We start from the raw sequence: 18,398 nt of genomic DNA on the forward strand, positions 1-18,398 counted from the left end.
TAGCTTGTGTAGCTGGGATTTCACCTCGTTCTAAGTCTCCTTCTATTTTAGCAGTTCGGCACTCAGGTCTGGGTAGATGCTGATCCTCTTCCCTGCATAGATCGGACCCCCGGCTTCCGCAGCAAGGTGAACAATTCGCCACTCGACTTCAAACCTGTGGATCCGTACAATCATACAACGAGAAGCATTGCAGAGTTGACCCGCGCGGTACGCAATGTTAATCAGCGGTATGGGATCCAGCTCCTCCTGCTCAAACAGTTCATGGAAAAGATTACTCATGAAGGGAGTTGCCTTGCCCACTTCCACACTAATTTCAAGTCTTGTGACCCGCACATAGAATTTACAGGAATGATTTTCGAGGGATTCTGTTTTCTCTTTTAGGAGTTTGATTATCCCTTCCAACTTAGCTTGCTCTGTTTCCAGGTCATGGAGTTGTACCTCTGTCGCATTGGCTGTCTTCTCCAGACTTTCCACGTTAGTTGAATGGGTATCCACTTCAGCAGCGAGCACTGCCAATGATTCATTTTACCGGTTTTAATTGTAAGTCGGGTGCAGATACAATCTCCTCACAAACAACCTCTCGTATAGTAAGTAGCGGCCAGCTCTTTCTGATGTCTGGTGTTATGAGCCACCTTGTTCCCACAAGTGAATTGTGGACAGATGAATTCTAGCTGCTGAAGCAAAATAGACCTGCTAGTTATTTACTGTCACACATTTAATGTCCAACACCTTAATATGATGCTTAGTCTTGAAAAGTTTTAGGAAATAAGTCTGTTAACTCATAGAAAGCCACGATAAGAAAGCCACGATAAGGCCACATGTTTCAATGCATGCCACCGGAACCCTATCATGTATGACATTCCATGGAGTGTGTAAACTTATATTTTTTATTACCATAGCATTTTTGTATGTTCTCTATTGTAATATACTTGAAAATGTATAAATTGACCAATTCGGCACATTTGGGCAAACTCCTGGCAGGCTTGATACAAAATATTGTGCAGTAATGTAATTCTTCATTGGATCAGTCTGAAACTTTGCACAAACACTGCTGCCTTCTGGTGGCCAGAATCTAAATTACACGTAGACTCCTATCTGAAAGTATGTCCTTTCTCTTTCAAAGATGATAAAAAAAGCATGTTTTTTTTGTTTGTATTATCTTTTACCAGATCTAATGTGTTATATTCTCCTACATTAATTTGACATTTTCACCAACTTCAAAATGTTTCCTTTCAAATGGTATCGGTGGCGCAGCGGTCGAATATACTTCATCTCAGTGCAAGAGGCGTCACCACATTCCCTGGTTCGATTCCAGGCTTTATCACATCCGGCCGTGATTGGGAATCCCATAGGGGGGCGCACAATTGCCCCAGCATCGCCCGGGGTAGGCCTTCATTGCTATGCAGGACATTTTAAACTTGTAGTGTATTATTGAGGTGTATTTGAGGTTTAAAAAGGAATCTGAAGTTTGTCATTTCCACTTTGACATGTCAGACATGGTTTTCCCTTACGAAAAACGTCTCAGCCCCTTTAAAAAATGCCCATTAATTACAGTATAATTTCCTGTTGCTGCAGGATTCTTTTCCTGCTGTAGCAAACTGGCTCAAATTAAGGGCCTCCATCTGCATTTTTTGGTACGGTATCATTTCTGACAGTTAAGGACAAGCTGCCAAACAACCCCAGACATCTTTCCCCATGAAACATGACCCCTGCCTGGAGTGTTGAAACGGGCAGGGGATATCAGTGGGATATTATTGGTAGATCTACACACAAGTCTGTTTTATCCATCATCACCATTTATGATGGAGGCAGTTAACCTGACAGCCAACCAGGGACTCTCTCTCTCTCTCTCTCTCTCTCTCTCTCTCTCTCTCTTTCTCTCTCTCTCTCTCTCTCTCTTTCTCTCTCTCTCTCTCTCTCTCTCTCCTTTATTATCTCCACCTGTTTCTTTCTTTCCCTTTCCGAAGCAGTCGAGATGGAGGGGTTGCATTACAAAAACCTCCCAAATTCTTGAATGTTGGCCATTGTCAGCATGACACTAACCAACGTTTAATTCAGTTAATTGGCTAGGCCCACCACTAGCCAAAACCCTTACCTAAATAACTAACTGCCTGTGTATGGCCAGTTGTCATGAGCTAACACCAGCTGCCATGACTATATATGGTATTTATGTCTCGTATGCCTGTTCTATGACGGTGCTATTAAGCCTTATGGCAGCAGGTCAAAAGCTTCTTAGTAGAGTTTTATGTTACAGACTGCTTGCCTTGTCAGCCCTGATAGAGCTGAGAATCACAGGAGAAATGGCACGTCGTTACTCATTGCGTATTCATTTCCTTGTGTAATTATTTTTCTACTCTATCTCTCTGCGTTGTTGGGAAGGGCCTGTAAAGTAAGCATTTCGCCGTTAGTCTACAGCTGTTGTTTACGAAAGCACGCGACAAATACAATTTGATTTGATCGGAAGGGAGAGGGAAGGGAAGGGAAATCGCCACGGTTGGAGTTAGATGAGGTTTAGGGTTAGACACTTCCCCCTGTATGTTTTATTTCCAACCTTTTTTTCTCATCCCACTGAAAAGATGCCTGTCCAGAGTGCTATCTTAAATTACACTCCAACTGATAGGCTACCCATAGAACACATCCATTCTGCTATACAATGTCATATTGCTTTCGATGCCTGCGGCTTCATTGCTCTCTGAGTGATTCCAGCGTGTCGCCTCTCTGGCCACTGCTGCGGATATTAAAGTCATCCACCATGAGCTCTGCCGACATGTGATTTCCCAATGCTTTTGTGTCCAGATTGAACATCTGTAAGACATAGGGGGGTTGTTTGTTGATTGGATAGAGTATAGTGAAGAGAGAACAGCGGAAGGGGAAAAAATGACATCTGTATTATAGTAATACTCTTTTCTGGGGCATGTTTGCTCACAAAGGCCCCAGATTGACCGCAACCTCATCAGCATCAGCAACACCTTCATCCTAGCTCTCGTCCTCCTCCTGATCCTCGTTAGCAGCATCAGCAGCAGCAGAAGCAGCAGCAGCATCAGCAGCAGCAGAAGCATAGCCGTTATGATCCTCAGCTGCTTCTGAAATTCATTTGCTTCATGAGTAGCTTACATCATCATCAAAATCACCATTGTATCACCAGCATCAGTGTGAACAATTTGTTACACATCTGTCTTACATTCAGATTGCCAAACAACACCTACTGCCATCACAGAGGTCAGGCATACCGTAACTACCCGTATGTATATATATATATATATATATATATATATATATATATATATTCAACTCTACAGTATACGATTTAGCACGTCGTTTTAGAATGATGTGTTTTCAGTCAACGTTCGCTTAGCTTGCTTCCAAATCTGGAGAAATTGTTTTGTGGATGTTGCCGAGGGGATATTGTCTAGCATGAAAGAAGCAGACAAGTAAGAGTGATATTGTTAAACATTCTTCAACATGACTCTTCCCGAAAGGACAGCGGTGAATGGTTGTGTTTTTGTTGAACACAGCAGTGGATGCCATTGAGAACCTGTTGATTGGACAGGTTCCGCTTTCTGACAGGGAGGGCACTGTGTGTGTGTGTGTGTGTGTGTGTGTGGTAATAACCACACTACAGGAGGCTCTAGAAAACCCCTCATTTGCATTCAGAAACATGCAGAGCATAGCAGACCAGACAGATGATTGTGGGAGAAGAAAACCCAGTGGCTGTTTAACAAGATAGACTGATGGGGGATGGGGGCATGTATGTGTGAGTTTGTCTGGCAGGATAGCTCTGTATATTGTGGTTGGTATAATGTTGAAGAAAAATGACATGATATACTGTGTGGTTTGGGATTGGAAATATGGACAATACATATGGCTGGGGAAGTAATGTGATGATGTCGTGCTTATTTTGGGACATTCGTGTTGAGGAATTGCAAAGGAATTTGAAAGTAAATAATCATGTAATTGAATTTTGGCAATATCCTTCTTCAAAAATGCGTATTATATTAATTGCAATGGAGAGAGGAACTCAAAGCAACCACCGTAATTTACACTGAGTCTCATAACGAATTGTTCTTTCAGTAACTCAAGGAGCTGAGGGAGATAGGCTGAAAAAAAATGCCCGCAGACCATTGATTGATTCACTATCTGGTCCGTAGATGAAGATTAAGATGTTAAATTATATTCTGACGGAGAAATGCCCGCTAATGGTGTTTTCGACCTTTGAGTTCGATGCGGGCGAGGGCTTGATTTGTTGCATCTGTGATACAATTATAAAGAGGAGACAGAGTTCTGCTGTCAGGCGCTTCAACAACACAAACGGCTTAATCAAAGCTAGCAGGTCGCGGGGAATAAACCCAAATCGAGACCACGATTCTTCATTTTTCGTTGTCAGCCGCAGCTCTCTGTTTAGAGGAGCTGAATTGTCTATCAAGTCGTAGAGGGAGAGAGTAGAGAGAAACAGAGGGCTAGAGTCAGTCGTAACAGCATGGGCCAAAACCTTTTTTCTTCTTCCCATGCTTCCTTTATTTCTATAAATGAGTGAGAGTGAGAGTGGGTGAGAGTGGGTGTGAGTGAGAGTGGGTGTGAGTGAGTGTGAGTGAGTGTGAGTGTGAGTGGGTGTGAGTGGGTGTGAGTGAGAGTGGGTGTGAGTGAGAGTGGGTGTGAGTGGGTGTGAGTGAGAGTGGGTGAGAGTGAGAGTGGGTGTGAGTGAGTGAGTGAGTGAGTGTGAGTGAGAGTGAGTGTGAGTGAGAGTGAGTGTGAGTGAGTGTGAGTGTGAGTGGGTGTGAGTGAGTGTGAGTGAGTGTGAGTGAGAGTGAGTGTGAGTGAGTGTGAGTGAGAGTGAGTGTGAGTGAGAGTGAGTGGTGAGTGTGAGTGAGAGTGGGTGAGAGTGAGAGTGGGTGTGAGTGAGAGTGAGTGTGAGTGAGTGTGAGTGTGAGTGGGTGTGAGTGGGTGTGAGTGAGAGTGAGTGTGAGTGTGAGTGGGTGTGAGTGTGAGTGAGTGTGAGTGAGTGTGAGTGAGAGTGAGTGAGAGTGAGTGTGAGTGGGTGTGAGTGAGAGTGGGTGGAGTGGGTGAGAGTGAGTGTGAGTGAGTGTGAGTGTGAGTGGGTGTGAGTGGGTGTGAGTGAGAGTGGGTGTGAGTGAGAGTGGGTGTGGTGAGTGAGTGAGTGTGAGTGAGTGTGAGTGTGAGTGGGTGTGAGTGGGTGTGAGTGAGAGTGGGTGTGAGTGAGAGTGGGTGTGAGTGGGTGTGAGTGAGAGTGGGTGAGAGTGAGAGTGGGTGTGAGTGAGTGAGTGTGAGTGAGTGTGAGTGAGTGAGAGTGAGTGTGAGTGGGTGTGAGTGGGTGTGAGTGTGAGTGAGAGTGGGTGTGAGTGAGAGTGGGTGTGAGTGAGTGAGAGTGGGTGTGAGTGAGTGAGAGTGGGTGTGAGTGAGAGTGAGAGAGTGAGTATGCAAAATGCACTGCCTGCAGGAAGCCATTTAATGTTACTCACATCTGCAAGCAATTCAGCAGAATACTGTATTAGCTGTGATTGAGTTACGGCTGTGACGTGTCGGCCACTCTGACAGACGCTGCTAAGGAAGGGATGGGGAAGGGCAAGGGGAGCGCTTCCTAGGTCAGAAGTCAGCCAGCATTGGCGGCTTAAGTGAACCCTGCAGATCAGGGAACGCTGAAGGCAGCATCTTTTTCTAATATAGAGAATCTGTGGAGCGATTTTAATCTCAGAAGGGCCCAAATCCAATATCAGAAGAGTGAGGGTTGAGAGAAGGGGGAAAAAAAGTGTCTGTGAGTCGATGCGATGTGTGACGAATGAGAAACTAGCTGGTGTCATCAAGCAGTTGTCTGCTATGAGTTATGCTGCTCGTATGCCTTCGTGGACTACACAGTGACAGAAAACATGATCCGTCACTACTATGTCCCGTGAACAAGGATGAAATGAGTTCTCAGGTGCGGAGTTAGAAACAGAACAGATCTGTCTGATTGACCTGACAAAAACCAGGTAGGCCATGGTCAAAAAAACATCAGCCGTGCTCGCGAATGTCAAAACACTACAGTACGGCATAATCTATAAAGTGCAACAAGATACACAGCTGGATCGTACAGTAAGTGGTAAGCCAACCTAAGAACATAGTTTTGATGTTCATTTTCAAAAGGATTGTCTTGATCTTGTCTGACGATGCACACACGTGATTCAAGACGCAAGGCATAGCCGTTCTGTTGTGCTTGTGGTATAGTATCATGTACCCTATAATGCAAGTCATACAGAGGCACTATTCTGCGGAGGCAGGAATAGCGTTAAGCAAAGTCGTGGATGGTATATATGTACACAATAGGTATATGTTTTTAGGCTGAAGGAGGATGCATAATAGTCACAGAGGGCCTCTGCATTTACATTCCTATGGGTGAGTAGGAAACCTGGGTACAGACATGATAATAACTCAGGCTCTACCCATTCATGTGAAAAATCATTCCTGTCATCAGCTCTCAGAAATGACTCAACAACATGAAATAGTGTGACAGAAACCACAGTCAACCGCTTGGACTCAAATGCATTATCATAATTTAGATAGATGGGTTACTTTCTCTCCTCTCCTCTGTGATTCTGGGTCATTTCCCATCCCTGTGTGTCACTGTTCCTCTCCATGGCGGCTAGCCCAGTGTGCCTGCCCTCCAGACAGCACGTTACACTCCCTCCCTCCCTCAAACACTACCAGAGAATGGCCGCCACCCAACTGCTCCCCTGGGGGGGGCGTCTCTATTAGCTACCGCTAAGGTTCCAGTCACAGAACACAGCCACTAATGACCCAGCCATCAGAATCCTCATGATTCTGAGGCCCCCCATTTAAAGAATTAACTGGAAACAGTTGTCCAGCGAGCTGTCTGCCTGGCTGGCCAGACTTAGCTAATCAAAGGAGTGAGGTAAGTAATGGAACACTTGTTGAAGGAAGAAAGGAGGGAGGAAGATAAGGGGGAAAAGGCTCTAATCAACAAACTAGCGTTTGACCACCAATAATGTAATTATCGCTTTTGTCCCTGGGAAAGAGTAATGGCGCTTCGCTAATGCTGTGAAAAGCCTGGAAATAAGAGAAACGAGGACGAACTAGGAATCACGTACTAAAAAATGACAGTTTTTCCACATATATATGAAAAAATGAAAAAGTCACCAGAATCAAGAACAACGTCCTCTCACTGCGTCCCTCTCGCTTTCGCTTGCATCTCTGAGCCAGTAGCATGAGGGATGAATTGGGTTCATATTTGGCACCGGTTGAAAGATGTGAGGAAAGAGCGAAAGGCCAGTTTATATGCTTTCCACGGCCTCCTCCCCTCTCTCTTCTGACCCTCATCCTCCATCCATCCTTCAGTACCGCCTATTGTGATTGGACTATAACAACATGTGGTTAATGGTCCTCTCCCGGGGCCATCTCCTCAATTTCCCCACCCACAGGTTGTGTGGCCAACAGCACTGTAGTTGTTGTTCTTTGTCTTAGTTTTTTCTTCTTCTATTGTTTCATTCATTGAAAGAAACGCAGACTGCTGTGCGGCTTGTTGATGCATGTGCGTGCATGTGAATGCGTGCAAGGTCATCTGGGTGCGTGCTACAGTGAGCTCCAAAAGTATTGGGACAGTGGCACATTTTTGTATGTTTTGGCTCTGGACTCCAACACTTTGGATTTGAAATGATACAATGACTATGAGGTAAGCAAATTGGAATGGGTCTTGGGTGTCAGGTAGGGTGGAGATGATATGATCCTTGACTAGTCTCTCAAAGCACTTTATTTGGCCTCATTCCGTCAGTAGAGGATGCCTGGTTATTCTTTAAAAGTGCTATCCTCACCATCTTAAATAAGCACGCCCCATTCTAAAAATTTAAAATGTAGAACCAGGAACAGATGTAGCACAGGTTCACTCCTGACCTGACTGCCCTTGACCAGCACAAAAACATCCTGTGGCGTACTGCATTAGCATTGAATAGCCCCAGAGATATGCAACTTTTCAGGGAAGTTAGGAACCAATATACACAGGCAGTTAGGAAAGCAAAGGCTAGCTTTTTCAAACAGAAATGTGCATCCTGTAGCACAAACTCCGAAATGTTCTCGGACACTGTAAAGTCCATGGAGAATAAGAGCACCTCCTCCCAGCTGCCCACTGCACTGAGGCTGGGTAACACTGTCACCACTGATAAATCTGCGATAATTGAGAATTTCAGTAAGCATTTATCTACAGCTGGCCATGCTTTCCACCTGGCTACCCCTACCCTGGTCAACAGCCCTGCGCCCCCTACAGCAACTTGCCCAAGCCTCCCCCATTTCTCCTTCACCCAAATCCAGATAGCTGATGTTCTGAAAGAACTACAAAATCTGGACCCCTACAAATCAGTCGGGCTAGACAATCTGGACCCTCTCTCTTCTAAAATTATCTGCCGCAATTGTTGCAACCCCTATTACTAGCCTGTTCAACTTCTCTTTCGTATCATCTGAGATCCCCAAAGATTGGAAAGCTGCCGCAGTCATCCCCCTCTTCAAAGGAAGATCCTTGACTTTGGCGATGTCATTTACAAAATAGCCTACCTAGTCTATCACAGTGCCATCCGTTTTGTCACAAAGTCCCATGTACCACCCACCACTGCGACCGGAATGTTCTCGTTGGCTGGCCCTCCCTTCATATTTGTCGCCAAACCTACTGGCTCCAGATCATCTATAAGTCTTTGCTAGGTAAATCCCCGCCTTATCTCAGCTCACTGGTCACCATAGCAGCACCCACCTGTAGCACGTGCTCCAGCAGGTATATTTCACTGGTCACCCCCATAGCCATAGCCATAGCTCCTTCGGGCCGCCTCTCCTTCCAGTTCTTTGCTGCAAACTGCAAAAATCACTGAAGCTGGAGACTCATATCTCCCTCACTAGCTTTAAGCACCAGCTCTCAGAGCAGGTCACAGATCACTGCAGCTGTACACAGCTCATCTGTAAATAGCCCATCCAACTACCTCATCCCCATACTGTTATTTATTTTGCTTCTTTGCACCCCAGTATCTCTACTTGCACACTCCTCTTATGCACATCCATTACTCCAGTGTTTAATTTCTATATTGTAATTATTTCACCACTATGGCCTATTTATTGCCTTACCTCCCTTGTCCTACCTCATTTGCACACATTGTATATAGACATTTTATATTGTATTATTGACTGTATGTTTGTTATTCCATGTGTGAAAATGGCCAGGTTGCAGTTGTAAATTAGAACTTGTTCTCAACTATCCTATCTGGTTAAATAAAGGTGAAATAAATAACATTTTTTTAAAATGATGACGGAAGTGAGTACTGCGGGGCGATAGTCGTTTAGCTCAGTTACCTTATCCTTCTTGGGAAAAGGAACAATGATGGCCCTCTTGAAGCATGTAGGAACAGCAGACTGGGATTGGGATTGATTGAATATGTCCGTAAACACACCAGCCAGCTGGTCTGTGCTTGCTCTGAGAACGCGGCTAGGGATGCCGTCTGGGCCGGCAGCCTTGCGAGGGTTAACACGTTTAAATGTTTTACTCACATTGGCCGCGGTGAAGGAGAGCCTGCAGGTTTTGGTAGCGGGCTGTGTCAGTGGCACTGTATAGTCCTCAAAGCGAGCAAAGAAGTTGTTTAATTTGTCTGGGAGCAAAACGTTGGTGTCCGCGACGGGGCTGGTTTTCTTTTTGATTGACTGTAGACTCTACCACATAAGTCTCGTGTCTGAGCTGTTGAATTGCAACTGTACTTTGTCTCTATACTGACGCTTAGCTTGTTTGATTGCCTTGCGGAGGGAATAGCTACACTGTTTGTATTCAGTCATGTTTCCGGTCGCCTTGCCATGATTAAAAGCAGCGGTTCGCGCTTTCAGTTTTGTGCGAATGCTGTCATCAATCTACAGTTTCTGGTTGGGGAAGGTTTTAATAGTCACTGTGGTTACAACATCACCGATACACTTGCTAATAAACTCACTCACCAAATCAGCGTATACATCAATGTTGTTGTCTGAGACTATCCAAAACATATCCCAGTCCTCGCGATCGAAGCAATTTTGAAGCGGTGATTCCGATTGGTCAGACCAGCATTGAACAGACCTGAGCATGGGCATTTCCTGTTTTAGTTTATGTCTATAGGCTGGAAGCAACAAAATTGATTTGTGGTCAGATTTGCCAAAAGGAGGGTGAGGGAGGACTTTGTTTGCATCGCGGAAGTAAGAGTAGCAATGATCCAGAATGCTGCCAGCCCGGGTCACGCATTCGATATGCTGATAAAATTTAGGGAGCCTTGTTTTCAGATTAGCTTTGTTAAAATCCCCAGCTACAATAAATGCAGCATCAGGATATATGGTTTACATGGAGTCCAATGAAGTTCTTTCAGGACAGTCAAGGTGTCTGCTTGGGGGAGGGGGGATATACATTTCTGTGATTATAATCCAAGACAATTCTCTTGGTAGATAATGCAGTCAGCATTTGATTGTAAGGAATTCTAGGTCAGGTGAGTTCCTGTATGTTGTTATGATCACACCACGACTCGTTAATCATAAGGCATACACCCCGCCCTTCTTCTTAGCAGAGAGATGTTTGTTTCTGTTGGCACGATGCGTGAAGAAACTGGGTGGCTGTACCGGCTCCGATAACATATCCTGAGTGAGCCATGTATCCATGAAACAGAGAATGCTACAATCTCTGATGTCTCTCTGGAAGGCAACCCTTACTCAAATTATGTCTACCTTGTTGTCAAGAGACTGGACATTGGCGAATAGTATACTCGGGAGCGGTGAGCGATGTGCCCGTCTACGGAGCCTGACCAGAAGACCGCTCCGTCTGCCCCTTCTGTGGCGCCGTTGTTTTGGGTTGTCTACTGGGGATCTGATCCATTGTCCTGGCTGGTTGTCCAATCAGAGGATCCGATTCGGGAAAGTCATATTCCTGGTCGTAATGTTGGTAAGTTGACGTTACTCTTATATCCAATAGTTCTTCACGGCTGTATGTAATAAGACTTAACATTTCCTGGGGTAACAATGTAAGAAATAATACATAAAAAAACAAAATACTGCATAGTTTCCTGGGGCGGCATGGTAGCCTAGTTAGAGCGTTGGACTAGTAACTGGAAGGTTGCAAGTTCAAACCCCCGAGCTGACAAGGTACAAATCTGTCGTTCTGCCCCTGAACAGGCAGTTAACCCACTGTTCCTAGGCCGTCATTGAAAATAAGAATTTGTTCTTAACTGACTTGCCTGGTTAAATAAAGGTAAAATAAAAAAATAACCCGAAGCGATCTTTTTAGTGAATACAAGCGATGTTGCTATTACGATCAAGCGTCTCTCTATTATGCGTGGAAATACTTGGGAACAGATTTTCAAAATTCAAATCACTTGTAGCTGATTTCCTGGTGTTTTTACAGTCTTTATGTCCAATAATGAGTTTTCTTTTCTGCTCAATAAACTTAGGGGGACAAATAAAACCACCCATGGGCCAAATTCAGACTGCAGGCCACCAGTTGGGGAACCCTGCTGTAGGTGGTGGATGGAATGTATGATCATACAGCACTTTGCAGTAGACATAATGACAAGAAGAGCTATATAGATGTAATCCATCATTATTACTAACCATAAAAGCAATCATTTGAAATTATTGTGTTATTGCCTTTTCTAATCTCTCCAATATTGTCCAAAATAATAATTATATGATTTCTAAGCCTATCATCCGCATTGTGCTTGCTAATCTGAAATGATGAGGAGTTGGAAGTATCAAAGCTGGACTATGGTCCACTGGCTGTGAAAGCCCCCAAATGACTTTGAATTTAGAGAAAAAACAGATGGAAAATAATTGTCAAATCCTCTTTGACTGGCTTCATTAACTCACAGCTTTTACTATTTTTTTCAGCTACATACTGAAACTACCTCGTAAAAATGATAATAATGTTGCATAATAATACCCAATAAGGTAACTCACGAACAAGCTTAATTTCCCTCCCTTTTCCAAACACATAATGTTGCCATTTTGTATCCATTGTTATGTTTCATATTGTAAGTAAGCCAAAGGAAATGTGTTTCCCAGATAACATTATAATTGCGGCGTGGCTGAGATTGAAACAATATCTCATTTAATCCATCCTGAGCGCACCTGTTTGTTCTTGCGTAATTGGATTCTGGTTCATTCCATTTGCCTTAATGCACCTGCATTATGCAGTGTACTGAGGGGACCAGTCGTTAACAGCCAGGGGACATCGCTCTGAGGAGTAACCCAACCTGGTCCTCTGTTCTGGGGCATCCTTTCAGTGCCTCTGCCTTTCAAAGGCATCAGCCTGGGTGGATGGATGGATGGATGGCTGGGGCTTGGGCTTGATGGGAACCAGAATAGCAGGTGTTGATGTTAGTGCCTGACAAGAACAATAATTTGCCCCTCCCCTTTATGGTAATCCAAAATAAACAGGCTCTGGCCTGGACGGTGTGGGCTCTAAGGGCGGAGGGGTCCTCATCAAGCCCAAAGAATGGATAGCTGCTTGAAGGAATGCAGTGCAGCTAAATCTTCCTTTCGTAGTTTACGAACGATGAAAACCCAACGAATGCATATTTAACACTAAACCACGGCAAAGAAGTTTCCTTTCCTTGTCGGCTTTCTATCATTTTCACATGATTTATTTATGAAAGGACTTGATAGATGAAGGAGTATTATGAAACTCTGTCCTTTCATATCAGTGGTTAGAGAGATAAAGAGGTAAATTGACAGTAATCCCCAGTATTGGGACAGAGAGCACTGCATATTTTCTCTTCCGTGCACTTAATTATTTTCTGTTTGTGTGGGTGGCAAATAGCTTACAGATGGCAAAGAGAGGCTCCCACATGGAGTGTATTCTGCCACTTTCATCAAGCTCATCACGTTTGATCTGTAGTGTGAGTTAAGTGGTTGGTGTGGATAGCCCTGGCTCGGCTCCACCCACAAAGATGATGATAAGACATTTGGATTTCAGCAGGGCGCTGTGCGTGTGTGCGTGTGTGCGTGTGTGCGTGTGTGCGTATTTGAGAGCGAGAGGGGGAGTGAAAAAGGGGTGTGTGAGCAACCGAACAGGCGAGGGAGGGTAGCCAAGCTTCATTAATGTGTCACTGACTGCCTCTGCCATGCTCGCCGTGTTGAGACACTGCTTTTTTATTTTCTCTCATCCCTCCTTCATCCCTCCTTCATCGGCTCCGTGTCAACTGATGTGAGCAAGACACCATTTGGAGATCCGCTCTCCTCCCACACACGTTTACATTCAGCAGACGAGCCAACGGTGTCACACACTACAAGAGATAATGCGAAAGAGAGGAGGAAGTTAAGGGAGATGGTTTTGCCAGTGCATATATACATCACATCTGATGAGCGGAGAACATCAAAACCTAAGACGGAGAAGAAGGGAAATGGGAAAAAAAGAGAATGAAATATAGCTGTGGCCTAGAGGATAGATCTCCATCTCTTTTCCATTGCTATTAGACTGTCTCTTTTATGTGCTAGAACGATAAGAGGACTTGGGAGACTGCTTTTTTCCTAATGCCCCACATTCTGTTGTCTTTGTAAAAGGGAGTAAATGCTCGGAGCGCTGCTCGGAGCGCTGCCCAGAGCGCTGTGTGAAGAGGCCTGTTCCAATGTAAAGCACACGGCAGAGAGACAATAGCCTGCTCTGCTCATTGACTTGTCCAATGATTAGATAGACCATAGATGAGACGGATCCAGGGAATGTGTGTACATGTGTGTGTTCAAAGAGGAGAGGAAAACAGCAAGAGAGGAGAGAGCCTCATCTAGAGAGGACGGGATAGACATAGAAATAGGAAGAAAGAGAGCAATAGATCAGGGTAAGGATCAGTGAAGAGGCGATGACGGACCCCGAATCCCAAATGGCGGGCCGGGGATACGCTTGACTTCATCTCATCTGCTGAGGAATGATGCTCAGATGACACAAAATGGTGCCCAGAGAACTCGTTACTGGAAGTCACAAAGGAGGCTGTTGCGGAAGGAACTGGGCATGAAGACTCAGGAGAAGTATATCTGATTGTCTTCTTCTGTAGAAGAAGGTGATACAATAGGAGGCGCAATGTAAAGATGTTCTCTTTCCAACATGGGTGTTAAGACATGAAGAACACACAATGTATTTTAAACTATTGTCTGTGGCAGGGATGGGATGTGATTGTCACACACACACACAGTCCACACAACCCCTGTTTGACCCTCTCTTACAGGAGACATCACCTGCTCAGCTACCAAGCCGTTAGTGTTGATGGCCAACCAGCGACACACACACACAGGCTATTTTATAAAGCAATCCTGCCCGCAGTAGCCTAATACACACGCACACACCCACACACACAGTTTTGTATTACTATCCTTTTGAGGACCAAAGAATTGATTCCCATCCCAAATCCTTTTTTCCCTAACCCTAAATCTAACCCCAACCTTAACTCTTAAACTAACCATAAGCCTAAACTTAACCCCAAACCCTAACACTATACCTAACCCTAACTCCTAACCCTAAACTTAACCGTAACCCCTAACCCTGACTTTAATTCTAACCATAACCCTGATTGTAACGCTAAACCTAAACCCTAAGCCTAAAATAGCTTTTTTCCTCGTGGGGACAGGCAAAATGTCCCCACTTGTCCTTATTCACTATCCTTGTGAGGACTTCTGGTACCCACAATGATAGTAAAACAAAAACACACGCACACACACACAATCTCTGGAGTGACCTAGGTTGGTTATTACTGCGTTGTCGGAACTAGAAGCACAAGCATTTCGCTACACTCACATTAACATCTGCTAACCATGTATGTGACAAATAAAATTTGATTTGATTTGACTGTCTGAAAAAGCTTTCCGTCCAATAGCACCATGACAACACCTACCAAATCCACTTAGCAGTCAGCATGAGTACAATTAACTATCCGGATGCTTGCTCAGAGTCATATTACAAAGGCAAGATTAAATTGAACTCTGCTCTCTGTTGGTGCAGAAAATAGTGTGTTGAACAGTATGTTGCAGTCCCTTGAAAAGAGGACAATTGTGTTTGAAAATGTTTTAAGATGTACTCGAGTAGCATTGTCTTTATCTGTGTTCTTGTGTCCTTGTTTTCCAGCCTCCACTATCGCCGAGAACGGAAGAAGAACATGCCTGAAACTCAAAGTTTTCGTCCGACCAACAAGTAAGTCTCTCCAGCTGCAACAGAAACGTTGACATGGAGCCTGTTTAACACTCGTGGTGTATTTTCCCTGCTCTCAATATGCCTTCTGAATGACTCCTTGCTCTCTGTTGAACATGTCAGTTTCATATCTCATGACAGCTCCTATATTGTTAACCTATGGCAGTGGCTACCATTGTTTCTATCCAAAGACAAGTGGAAGAATGAAAGATTTGAATGAAATGAATTGCACACGTCTTGTGAATGCTGTCATGAGCTTGGGGCTTGGGGATCTTTGTTTTAAGGATGGGTAGTTTGGGGGAGGGTGTCACTAACCTATTTGGCTTATTATCTCTAATGAAATCTATTATCTCTATTTCTATCTCTAGACAACTGCGTGAAAACTATAGGCGTACATGACCGTGTTTTTGACGTTAACGACAAAGTAGACAATTCATTAGAACCCCGAGGTTAGTATGGCTTTCTGCATTCATGTACTTCTGTCTGTCCCCCTTGCACGCACGCACACACACACACACACACACACACACACACACACACACACACACACACACACACACACACACACACACACACACACACACACACACACACACACACACACACACACCCCTTCCTCTCTTTCTCTCTTTTTCTACGCTGATTGATCCATCTACAGATGTAGGCTCTTCATTTGAGCCAGTATGCTACAGCTGGAAAATAATCCCGCAGGAACAGAAAAGGTTTTTGTCAGGGTTAATACATTTTTCATCAGGGCAAATCAAGTCTGAAATTTCAAAGTGGAAATTATAAACTTTAGAAGCCGTTAGAAAAACAGAAATGCACTACATGTTCGTATTTCCTGCTCGGCAACAAAAAAGGGATCAAATTAAGATCCTACATCTGTATGCTCTCCCAGCATGGTTGTCATGTTAGAATGTTCATGCTACTGCGTTGTTGTGTTGCTGCTAGCTGTTGCCAGTTGTATTTTGCTGGTGATATGGTCTATGTTTGCATGTGTCATACGTCATACACCACAGTTGTCCCTGGTAAAACTCCTCATGTCTCATGTCAGCATATAACATAGGCTACTTGTGTCAGAACACAGAGGCTGCGTTTAGACAGGCAGTCTAAACTTACCTTTTTTCCACTAATTGGTATTTTGACCAATCACATCAGATCTTTTCACATCAGATCTTTTTCAGAGGTGATCTGATTGTTCAAAAGACAAAATGGTGAAAAAAAGAACAGAATTGGGTGGCCTGCAGCCAAATCATGTTTGGGGCTGCTTTATATCCTAGATTCAAAGTAATCCTCCAGTTTGCTTTAATTGAACCGTGAGCTGTGTTTCACATATGTTCAATCTGAGGAACATGATAGGCAATATTGAAAAATAAATATTTGCACAATAGAGTCCATTAATGCTGAAGTCTATTGAAATCCTGACTATTGATTCCATGGCCTTTTCTACACTCTGTCTTCATTTCAATTGACTCTATTCTACTCTTCTAAGAACCCAAGGCTTTATTATGACAGAATGCATGCGTACTGTAACCATCTGTCAGCTAGCTGCATTTTCTCTCACTACTCACTCACTCACTCACTCACTCACTCACTCACTCACTCACTCACTCACTCACTCACTCACTCACTCACTCACTCACTCACTCACTCACTTACTCACTCACTCTCACTCTCACACACACATTGCTGTCTAATTCCTGCTCTGGATTACCCCAAGGAGACACAACATATACACACTGACTCCGTGAATAAATAAACCTCTGTCGAAATGCAACACATTAGTCATTTCAAACAGAGTTTTATGAATCACATTTGTCATCGCATTAGCAATTACAGTTTTCTGAAATGTATATTTACATCTGGGAGTTGGAGAATATTACATTTTCTATATTTATTCATGGAAGCTGTTCACTGTACCCTGGTGATCAGGGTTTATCACTAGCTGTCACCTCGTCTGTCACACACACACACAAGCACATACTCTCTCTCTCCTCTCTCCTCTCTCTCACGCACACAAGCTTGGGGAGTCTGGCGTTTAGATTTATTAAGGTCAGAGACCTAGACTGCCTCCATCTTGCTGCCTGCCTTAATGCCATCCCCAACCTATGTACCTCTTCCTCTCTCCCTTTATCTCTCTCAGCCCCACCCCCCTTACCCCATTCGCTCTCTCTCTCTCTCTCTTATCTGTCTGTTTGCGTTACCCACCTGTGAGTGTGTGTGGGGGCACGTCCTGTGCTCTGTGTGGCTCTGCATTGGCCTAGCTTGCTCCCTCAGTGTGCCGTTAGACAGGCCCATGGCTGCAAATTGATAACACTGCCAGTCAGCCTGGGGAGACTCTTAACCATGCCATTGAGCTTTAGAGGATGGGACTCATCCAAGCAGAGTGGGCGGCCAGCTTGCTGGCTGGCTGATGTGTAACAGCAGCAGTAGCAGCAGCACATTGTGTACTAGTGTTATTTCAGCCATCACTTTGTTCTTAGTTGTAAGATATAAGCATTCCAAATAAAATAGAGAAAAACAAGCCACCGTACATCGCCATGTTTGTGCATTGTGTATGTGTTGATAAACTCTGCTCATTTCACTATCTTCTCTTGTTCCCTTAGATGATACGAGTCACGAGTCGGCGGAACCTTCCAGGAGCGACGGCACAAATGCAGCGTCACACTCGCGGATAGCCAGACCACTTCTGGCTGCACTGCTAATCTGCCTAGCAACACTCTTCACCTTATAGCGCCTCCCCCTGTCCTGGATGGGAATTATACCCTGTGAGGCCTGAATCTGCCCAGTGCTGAGGCTGGGGTGGGAGAAGGGGGGTTGGGGTATTGAGAGTGGGCTTCATAAGAAACTCTCTATTTTCTTCCAGATATTTAAGTGGTCTTTCTCCTTCAGTGATTTTGTAAAAGTTGATGTTGGAAGCGGGAGAGACTGTTTCCCTCTTAAAACTGTCAACTAAGATGCCAAATCCTTGTTTTTGACACTTAGTGATTCTTGTTTTCCTATGACTTCTGACATCACTTTACGTCATGCTGATCCATTGCACCGCTCACATACGCAAATAGGCACACACACCTACACACACACACTTTTACACTGACAGTTGAGCAGTAGCTCTTTTGGTAGGTTGTAAAGCAGTAATACACAGTACGTAATGGTGGTTTTAGCTCGTATGTAGACAGAGAACAAGGGAGCAGATGTGGGTAGTACTCACATCTCCTAGTCTTTACAGATTCACCTCTCT

At 44.3% G+C, this 18,398-nt stretch overlaps 1 protein-coding gene across 2 annotated transcripts in view; it reads left to right on the top strand.

Annotated features, from left to right (window-relative positions):
- LOC112248816 (ephrin-A5b) overlaps positions 1 to 17,968 on the top strand; it is a 118,589-nt gene extending 100,621 nt beyond the window's left edge. The window contains exons 3-5 of one of the 2 annotated variants that reach the window (XM_024418144.2): positions 15,095 to 15,160; positions 15,526 to 15,606; positions 17,764 to 17,968. In XM_024418144.2, coding sequence (XP_024273912.1) covers positions 15,095 to 15,160; positions 15,526 to 15,606; positions 17,764 to 17,891 — 275 coding nt within the window. In that variant the 3' untranslated portion in view covers positions 17,892 to 17,968. The remainder of the gene's footprint in view (positions 1 to 15,094; positions 15,161 to 15,525; positions 15,607 to 17,763) is intronic. The other variant, XM_024418145.2, reaches the window with a different exon arrangement.
- Positions 17,969 to 18,398: the final 430 nt, after the last annotated feature.

This window comes from Oncorhynchus tshawytscha, linkage group LG04 (genome assembly GCF_018296145.1).
Source record: "Oncorhynchus tshawytscha isolate Ot180627B linkage group LG04, Otsh_v2.0, whole genome shotgun sequence".
NCBI classification, from domain to species: domain Eukaryota; kingdom Metazoa; phylum Chordata; class Actinopteri; order Salmoniformes; family Salmonidae; genus Oncorhynchus; species Oncorhynchus tshawytscha.